We start from the raw sequence: 10,318 nt of genomic DNA on the forward strand, positions 1-10,318 counted from the left end.
AGCAAGAGTACTGGTCGATAAATGTACCTCTATGTAGTACGCAAGGCAGGGCCAGAACAATTATTGTAAGAATATACTTAAATACCTTATGAAAATATCCATTTCATGTGAATGTATAACAGGTTGACTAATTTGACAGGAAGAATATTCTCTAGACTCTTCTACAGGTACTAAACGATAAAGAAGGTACATCTGGGGTACAAAAAAGATTTCTTAAAAACTATTTCCTGCAAGTACATGGCTTACGTCATCTCATAACAAACTCTAACAAACCGGGGTCCACTTCACGACTATGGAGGTTATGTGAAGTGGTATAAAAGGGAGAATCCTCTCCGTTGGCCAGGTAAGTTCACAACTTCACTCACACACTTAGACGCTAGACCATAATTTTCCATTACTGTTCATCTACTTCCTTCCGAGAGAGATCACTGACTTGAGCGTCGGAGGGCCTAGCCAGGGATTCCCACCCCGGTCTTAGGTCACTGACGATAGTGTTGGTCGATCTCTTGTGTGTAGGAAACCTCAGAAAATCCAGATCTCGGTGTTCTCCGTTGGATCCTTTCTTTCACCTTTGGGATTTTGCAAAGGAAGGGGTTCGGTGATTCGTTACTTCCTGATCCGCTTTGGTTTTCTTGGATCGGGAGTCATCAGTGGTCTTCTTCATCGTCGGCATCTTCCTTATCATCGGTAGTAAGTTCTTTCATCCCAGCCTTCCATCTTGTTAAGCTTCTCAGACAGGATCAGATGCATTGCTTGAGATTAAAGGATGCTGAACAGTTTCGGAGGCAATATTTTCATTAAACTTTCTTATTTCAGTTTGATTGAGATTGCTTTGCAAGAACTTGATGTTGAATTTTGATATGTAGAAAGGAGTCAATGTTGAAAATCTGTACCAAAATTGGATGCAGTTAGAAATGCAGGAATTGAATTGCATTTCTAGGAATTTAGAGTTACTAAGATGGAATTCTTATTACCAATCTCCAAAAGATGCAGAAATGAATAATGTTGTAAGTTGTAGTAGTAAAAAAAATATACAGGAGATGTGCCAGTTTGTGCCAACCTTTCAACTTGTTGCTGATCAGAAACAAGGTTTGAATTCTGTGATCAAGTTGTTGTAAGTGAACAAAAGTGTGGAGCTGAGTTTAAAGCAGAAATGCATAGGTGAAGTTTGAAAATAGATTTTGAAATGATGTTAAGTTAACTCACAATTTTTGTAACTAGAATCTGAAACAGCAGATTACAGAAGCCAATCTCAGATTCGAGTTTGTGAAAATGGACTTCCAGGAGGCTGAGGATCTGCTATAGTTCTGTATTTATTGTAGCCACTGTTAGAGTGTATACTAAAAGCCTAGCTTTTGTATAAACATTTATTTAGAAATAAAGAATCACAATGGTCAAATATCTACATTTATTTGTTAAATGTAATTTGTTCAATTAATTTATATAGTAGACAACATGGTGTGTGGCGTCACACACAGAATATCATGTTGTCGGTTCTTTATAAATTATAAACAGTTGCTCGTGACTAAAATGGAAAGGAACAAACCGTTGAAGTAGTCGAGTGTAATTAAGTATTAGTTTATCTTAACTAATAAATTACACTGATACACTCCAAGTGTATTGAGTAGGACCATTTTAGGTAAGTTCTTTTTGTACTGATTTTATAAAAGAACTAGACCTTAGTTATTATGGAAGTGTGTGCTCTTAATCCTAATATAATAACAAACACATATATTTAGTATTTATTTCTTTGACTTATCAATGGGTGAGATTTAGCTCGATAATTCAATAAGCCCGATAAGTTGGGAAATAATATTACTTATATTATGTCTTGTTGATTATAGAAGGAAACTATGTCCTAGTGATCTAGGTTGAGAATGACCCCAAGAGGAGCTCATAAGGATTGTCATGTTAAACCCTGCAGGTGGACTTAGTCCAACATGACGATAAGATTGAGTGGTACTACTCTTGGACTAAGATATTAATTAAGTGAGTTGTCAGTAACTTATTTAATTAGTGGGCATTCATTATCTTAAACACAAGGAGACTAATACACTCATAATAAGAAGGAGCCGAAAATGTAATTTGGGATTGGTGCGATAGTTCAATAATAGTTCTTTAGTGGAATGAATTATTATTGATGAAATTAAGTTATGTGTTCGGGGTGAACACGGGATGCTTAATTTCATCGGGAGACCAAAATCAATTCCTCCTCTCGGTCCCTATCGTAGCCTCTTAATTATAGAGTACTATACCCACCTATACCCACCTTCTTACCCATCCTATAGGGGCCGGCTAAGCTAGCTTGGAGTCCAAGCTAGGGCCGGCCAAAGGCATGGTTCATGGGTTCATGAGGTGGCCGCCCCTATTAAAATAAAAAGGAATTTTATTTTTAAAATTTTCTTATGTGGATTCCATGGTTTTAAAAAAGAGTTTAAAATTTAAATCTTATAGCTTTCTACAAAAGATTAAGAAAAGATTTGAAATCTTTCCTTATTTGTAGATCGAAAGGTAGATTTTAATTTTGAGAAAACTTTCCTTTTTTAACCATTTTCATGATTTAAAAGAGAGTTTAAAAATTAAATATTCTCTTTTATTAGTTTCTACAAAAGATTAAGAAAAGATTTGATATCTTTCCTTATTTGTAGATTAAAAGGATATTTTAATTTTTAGAGATAACTTTCCTTTTTGGAAATCATCCACATGTTTAAAAGAAAGAGTTTAATTTATAAAATTTCCTTTTTATAAACCACTATTAAGGGAAAAATTATTGGAGAAATTTTTTATAAATTTCCGGAAGAAAATTAGGAAGTTTTAATTCTTGTGTGAATTAAAATTTCCTTGATTGGGAGAAAAGGTGGCCGACCATTATTATTGAGAAAATAAAATTGTTTTTAATTAAAATAATTTTTCTTTTTCATGGAAAAGGAATTAAGGAAGTTATTATTTAAATTTCATTATTTGCCAAGACCAAGGATTATAAAAGAGGGGGTAGAGGTGCCTTCATGGCTAACGACTCTATTCTATTTTTCTTCTCTCTTTTTCTCCTTGGGTGTAGCTGGCCTCTTCTTTTTCTCTCATCTCCTTATTGTGGCCAAAACTTCTTCATTGGTGGAGTTCTCTTGGTTGCCGGATCAAGCAAGGAGAAGAAGGAGAGAAAGGAAGCCTAGTCTCTAGCATCCCTTGGAGCATTGGTGGTGGCCGAACCTCTCCATCAAGAAGGACTCTTGGTGGCCGAAACCTAGGAGGAAGAAGAAGGTGTTTGGTGATTCTCATCTCGGAAGATCGTTGCCCACACAATGTCCGAGGTTAGAAGAGGAATACGGTAGAAGATCAAGAGGTCATTAAAGTTCACAAAGAAAGGTATTACTAGTATTTATTTTCCGCATCATGCTAGTTTATTTCTTTGTAAGAATTCCAAACGCAAGAGGCAATTAGATCTAGTTTTTGAATTTGTTTTCGAGTTTGTGTTTTTTTTTACTTTTTCAAATTTGTGATTCGATTGTTCTTTTTGGTTAACCTAGAGTTATTTAAGGAAATTAAATATTAGCTTTCCTTAAAAGGCTTTGTCTAGGCGGTGGTGGTTGCTCCCATATCCAAGAAGGTCATGTGCCTCGCCATGCAGTCCTGGAAGCCAAATTTGGAAATTAATATTTAATGGAATTAATAACATAGGTGGATTTGAATAAATAGTGTTAAGTTCCGCTTGCGATTCAAATCTAAACAATTAAGAACAGATAAGTTAAATTTGGAATCAATGATGTTAGGTTCCATCTACGATTCCTAATTTAACTTCTAAAGAACACAATAGGTTATTTAAGGAAAGGTTCGACATTTGTACAAAAATTTTTGTACAGTGGAACCGATACTTTTTCCTAGGACTAACCAACAATTGGTATCAGATAGGGTTTGCCTCTGTGTGTTTAGAATTCAAATAGGTTATGCACATGTCATACATAATTTAGGAAGGATAATAGTAGGATGTGCTAACTCTTTGGTTGCAGGCTCCAACTATTATGGCTTATTGATGTTGTGTGTGATTGGACCCTTGGACATGTCAAGGGAAATATTTTGTGTGTGCATGATTGTATGTAACTAATACAGCAGGAGCTGTATTAGCCCTAGGATTTTAGAATTTTATTTTCGATCTAGATTACATGTACATTCCCTCATGGAATATAGGATCGATATATGTAAAATTCTATTTTTCTCGCGGATCAGATTGTTGCGAGGCGTGGTACTTATGGAGCACCAGAGGCGCAGCGGAATAAGAAGCAAGATGGATGTGACGTCTCAACCCGATGGCGGTGGCTAAAGATGGCAGTAGCTAGGGTTGGAGCATACTGAAGACAGTGAAGGAAAAGGCCATAATAGTTGAAAAATTAATTTCCAAATTTATTGCTTTTATTTACTGTGATGTTTATGTGCATGTGATGTATGCTAGCATAGGCTAAAATCCTCATTTTTAAATAAGTGGGAGAGGGATTTTAATAAATCCCATGGTCTCCATTACTGGTTTGTAAGTGATGCAACAAGCTTGCGTGTTGGCTCTGAGTGCCTCCCTCCACAATGGATGAGTTTGTTGTGGATCACTAGATTAAACTTCTTTTATGGATGGTTATAGGAAATTATTTATGAGCGTGTGATCTTCTCCAACTGAAGGGGCATAATACTATTTAATGGACTAAGTGTCATGTAATGGTATACACTTAGACGCATTCAATAGTATCCTCCTCAACAGAGTCACTGCTATTGTTTTGCCGGACCAAAGCAATACCAACTATTAATTTGTCATAAAGTTAGGTAAAACCCCCCTCTTACAAATGTTTGAATTTGTATACGTCCACACTAACGTGGCATACAAAATTCACAGTGTTTGAGAAAATTTTATTTGTCATAAAGTTAGGTTGACAATATAAAAAGGGTAATACCTCCTCTTACAAACAATTGAATTTGTATACGTCCACACTAACGTGGCATACAAAATTCATGTTGTTTGAGGAAATTCAAGGTTGACAAGATAATTAATGGGTAAGACCCTTCTCTTACGAATGTTGAATTTGTATACGCCCACACTAACGTGACATGCATAATTCCCGGTGTTTGAGGTGTTGGTGAATTTAAATAATATTGTTTGAGGAATCAATGTTATTTTAAATTCAAAGTTTTGACCAAATATTTGATCAAAGACAGACCAACTATTAATTTTATTCGTTATAAAGTAAGGTTGACGAGATAATAAAATTAATGTATAAAATCTCCTTTTTATTTTGTATACATCCACACTATCGTGGCATACAAAATTCACGGGGATTTTTAAGGAGTTGGTCTTGACCAAATATTTTTGTGATTCTTAGGTTTTCAAATGTTAGTTAATCCCTAGTTGTTATACTAAAGAAAAGACTTAGTAGTCCCAATTATAATGATTGGAAATAGGACTTGGACATTAAGATAGACTGTCTTCTTAGAACTAAGAACAATATAGGTGTATTTAATTCATTAGTTGAAACATGTTTAGTGGTGTTATCTACCAGAACCTGGAGTGTAGATATAGATGCCATTAATCATGTCTGCAATTCATTGCAGGGTTCCAGGAAACCCGACAACTATATGAAAAGAAAAACACCGTCTACATGGGCACTATTGCAAAAGTAGCAGCTATTGGAGTGGGAGATGTTTATCCTCTGATAGGAATAAAATATGAATTTTCAGAAATTGTCTTTACGTACTAAGTTTAGAAAGAATCTGATTTTGGTTTCTAAGCTATTAAAGAATAGATATTCTGTCTATTTTGATAACAAACTTGTTATCAAGAAAAATAGGGAAGTTATCTATTCTGGTACGTTGGTTGACAATTTATAATCCAATAACTCCATGTTGGTTAGTCCTAGGAAAACGTACCAGTTCCACTGTACAAAAATTTTTGTACAAGTGTCGAACCTTTCCTTAAATAACCTATTGTGTTCTTTAGAAGTTAAATTAGGAATCGCAGACGGAACTTAACATCATTGATTCCAAATTTAACTTATCTGTTCTTAATGGTTTAGATTTGAATCGCAAGCGGAACTTAACACTATTGATTCAAATCCACCTATGTTATTAATTCCATTAAATATTAATTTCCAAAATTGGCTTCCAGGACTGCATGGCGAGGCACATGGCCTTCTTGGATATGGGAGCAACCACCACCGCCTAGTCAAAGCCTTTTAAGGAAAGCTAATATTTAATTTCCTTAAATAACTCTAGGTTAACCAAAAAGAACAATCGAATCACAAATTCGAAAAAGAAGAAAACACAAACTCTAAAAATAAATTCGATAAACTAGATCTAATTGCCTCTTGTATCTAGAATTCTTACAAAGAAAATAACTAGTATGATGCGAAAGAAAATTACTAGTTATACTTTCTCTTTGTAAGCTAATGACCTCGATATCTTCTGCCGTATTCCTCGCCTCGCCTTGGACGTCATGTGGGCGATGATCCTCCAAGATGAACACCACCCAAAAGCTTCCTCCTCTTCTTCTAAAATCCGGCCACTAACACCACCAAGGAGAAGAGAGCAAAAGGGAAAAGAGAGAGGGAGGGCCGACCACTTGATGATCTCCAAGCAAGAGAATAAGAATTATGTCTCTTGAAGTCCCCCTCACCCCTTCTTTTATATTACTTGCTCAAGGCAAATAAGGAAAAACTTTTTACAAAAAATAAAATCATCCAAGAGTTTTTCCTTTTCCCTTTTCCCTTTTAATTTTTTCTTTTCTTTCCTCTTGATTGAATCAATCACCAAAATTAATTTTTGTGATGATTTTATATTTTTTAATTATGGCCGGCCACTTTCTTGGGCACCAAGCAAGGTGGCCGGCCACCTCATCAAGGGGAAAAAGGAAATATATTTTTTATAAAATTTTACAAGAAAAACTCTTATAAAATTTTACAAGCTCTCTTTCCTAAAGTAGGAGTTTAAAAAGGAAAATTCTAAAAATTAAAACCATGTTTTAAAATTTAAAACTTCTCTTACAAAATTTCCTTTTTTAACATGCACTACAACAAAAACTCTCATAGACATCGGTTTTCCACCGGTGTTTATTACATTTTCGACCGATGTCTATGAAGGCGATATAAAAGGTCCGCCATTTTAGACATCGGGTTAAAACCGGTGTAGTATTACTTAACAACACCGGTATTCGAATCGGTTATTAATCGGTGTAGTATCACTTAACGACACCGTTTCATCAATGGTGTAAAACTGATGTAATATTATATGTTAATAACACCAGTTTTGACAGCGGTGGAAAACCGATGTAATATCAATATTGTTTAACGACGCCGATTCGATTTTCAAAATAGTGAAAAATCGATATTATACAACATTTTAATAGTACAAAATTTAGTTAATATTATTATACATCGGTGTATCTAAACACACCAAGTCAATATCCATGTAACCAACACATAAATATTATTCTTACAATATAAAAAGATAATATATATTGTACACATCAAGTCCGTATCCACAAATTACACAAATATTCTTCTTACAACATCAAAAGATAATTAACTATGATGCCTAAATCGCATTGGCTGATGACAAATCACCGACAGGGGCTAAATCACCTTGAAAAATTATATCAAGCTTATAGTTGTAGGGAGCAGTGTTGCCATTTTCAGTCAACTTCTGTAAAAATCTTCTACCATTGTTGACTTTATGTTTGTAGCTGATGCCAAACACATTTCATCAATTTAGGCAACCTGATAGGATATAGTTGTAATGAGCAAAAAGATCAACAATGAAAGATCAACTACAATAGATAGGGCACTTACCTGCAACTGGGCATCGAGGATGTGGTTTCTTTGTGCTTATGTAGTGGATTACTGGTTCCTTCTCATAAATGTGCTTGCAGTCCATCCTGCTTGATGAAGAACAACAGACAGAAAGAACACGGTTTATGACTTTAATAATAATAATAACATACCTTTTTCTTGGGAAACAAAAAATAAAGTGAAACAGACTAGTCATAAGCTTCTTCATCACTTGATAAATAAATATACATCAAGCATTGTTCACGGAACATGAACAATTGAATCAACAGAATCTGTTAAAAGGTTTTTTTGAGTTGTTAGAAGGAAATATAAGTAGAAAGCTATGGAATGTTGTCAACGGCATTAACATATCCTGGGAATACACAAGGACCAATGTTTAATTGTATATGATACCAATGTTTTATTGTATATGATATTCTCATTTTCTAAAAATGCATTATAAACGATTCTAGCCTTTTTCCATTCATAATTTCCAAATGGCTTACTATTAATATTTTCTTCAAATTAACATTAACAAGTACAAAAATTTACTGCCTCCTTTGGTCTTGAGCATAGTAAAATGTTTTAAGGATCGAATATACTAATTACCATGATGTTGCAAATCAACCGGAAGAGAGCTAAATCACTGCTTGGTACACTCTACACACTAACAGCATGATTCACAAACATAACTGCTACTAGCATTGTAGATCAACATTGTACAACATATGATTACCCAGTATGTAATATTTTTATATTACCAAGATACAGAATATGAAAGAAACAATTGACTAAACCCAAATTTAAGGTTTGTTCAGTATCAAGAAAAGAAAAAAAGCAACATGCAAGGATGATCTGAACTTAACAACCATATAAAAAGCATAGAGATTTTTCTCTTAGTGAAAGAAGGGACTTGATAAGAAGACAATCATAGTCCCAGAATATGCAATCAATGAGTTAAAGATCGATGCAATGAACTTGCAGGATAATCAGAACAATAAGATAAGATGACATTCATAATTGTATTATTATGCCATAACTAAAATCCATGATGAAGCAATGCCAACTGCATCAGATTCTTTCCTACTTTGACAAACACACTCATAATAGCATTAAATAGAAAGTTGACCACAAAAGATTCAGCAACGCCTACTTTATACATGAAAATGCATCAATCAATGAACTTGCCACAAATGAAAACAATATGAGGCATGCATGATAGCAAGGATACACTTTCCAGCATTTGAAGGAAGAGGTCTCATTTCAGTGACTTTTGACAATTCCAAATCATCATTACTTTCTGAATCTGAGCTTTTAGACTCTTCATCTTCGTCGCCTATCTCGATTTGATGAAGAATCCAGCAAACAGTACATAAGCAATAAAGCAAAAAACAGCATAGGAGCCATCAACCAATCTGACTATCCTCAATGGTGTAACTCAAATTTGCCCCTCAAATAATTCAAATCCTTCAGGACATTATTACTATAAAGGACCATTCTTAGCTAGTAATCACCAACTCAAATAGGCAACCTCAAGCACCAACATGTAGCTATCCAAGAAACAGCTTACCGGTAGCCCCTTAATTCATGCTTAGAAAATTCAAGTCAAAGGCAACAAAAGTTCAAGTTTACCAATCAGTGAGGGAAAATAGCGCATTATCGAGCACCACAATGAATTCTCCAAAAAAACACAGAAAGCTTTCTAATGTTCAAGATAAACAGAAAAGAAAAAAGGTTACGTTTTGTAATTTTGATCCTTTGGATTCAATAGAAGTTCAGGTAGAACCGCCCCAAACTCAGTCATAGATCAAATACCTGAGTATAGATGCAAGGAAAGGGGTAGGTCTCCAGGTCCCTTGACACAGCGTGGAGGGACAACGACAAGAAATCCACCGGATACCCTTTCCCTTTGTCGGCGTCGCTCAGCCAAATCACCCTCCTGTAGGATCCACTCACATCTGAGAGAAGACAAGAAGCAAGAAACTGAGTGAGCGTGGCACTGATACCTTGAGGTGACGTAGAGAGTTCCAGGTGACTCCATGGGTCGGGAACCGAGGGCGACGGCGACGCCAGGCTCAACATGCATCAGCTCCTCACCGTCATCGGATTCCAGCAAGGGCCATCCATCGTCGTTGATGACACGAACATCGAAGTGCAGCAGCCCTAAACCCATAGCGGGAGTATCTTAGGGTTCCCAGGACACAATGCCCCTTTTTAATCTAGCACAGAGAGCTCAAAGGCCTTCTTCAGAAGGCCTCTCCGGTGTTTGGAAAAGGTCACCTGCCGGCTGACCAGGTTCTCTATCCTCCTCATCTGTGTCTTCCCCCTCACCATGTCGACCGATTAGTTGATAACACACCTGGAGGCAGCGCCGAATCCTACCGCGAGCAGCAAAATCAGCGAGCAAGGAGCTCCGATCAGTCTTGGCCACGCGAGGATCGACAAGGAGGGATCAAATTAGAAGAAGGATATGAGGAATCGAGGTTACCAGATATGGGATCGAGAAAGAGTGGAGGAGGGCG

General features: G+C 35.9%; 1 protein-coding gene across 1 annotated transcript; it reads right to left on the bottom strand.

The window, feature by feature from the left end:
* Positions 1-7,731: 7,731 nt before the first annotated feature.
* On the bottom strand, positions 7,732-9,969 carry LOC122031603 (chloride conductance regulatory protein ICln-like). The gene is made up of 5 exons (XM_042590699.1): positions 9,803-9,969; positions 9,612-9,735; positions 9,030-9,136; positions 7,818-7,903; positions 7,732-7,745 (listed from the first exon to the last, which is right to left on the bottom strand). The coding sequence occupies exons 1-5, from the start codon at positions 9,967-9,969 to the stop codon at positions 7,732-7,734; spliced, it is 498 nt and encodes a 165-aa protein (XP_042446633.1).
* Positions 9,970-10,318: the final 349 nt, after the last annotated feature.

This window comes from Zingiber officinale, chromosome 11A (assembly GCF_018446385.1).
Source record: "Zingiber officinale cultivar Zhangliang chromosome 11A, Zo_v1.1, whole genome shotgun sequence".
NCBI classification, from domain to species: Eukaryota; Viridiplantae; Streptophyta; class Magnoliopsida; order Zingiberales; family Zingiberaceae; genus Zingiber; species Zingiber officinale.

What these genes read in the sequence shown, in the direction of transcription:
- LOC122031603 (XM_042590699.1), bottom strand. Translation starts at nt 9,969, where the DNA reads ATGGGTTTAGGGCTGCTGCACTTCGATGTTCGTGTCATCAACGACGAT. An exon ending in ACTCTCTACGTCACCTCAAG is followed by an intron (nt 9,736 to 9,802) that starts GTATCAGTGCCA and finishes TGGATCCTACAG; the next exon opens with GAGGGTGATTTGGCTGAGCG. An exon ending in TTCCTTGCATCTATACTCAG is followed by an intron (nt 9,137 to 9,611) that starts GTATTTGATCTA and finishes CATCAAATCGAG; the next exon opens with ATAGGCGACGAAGATGAAGA.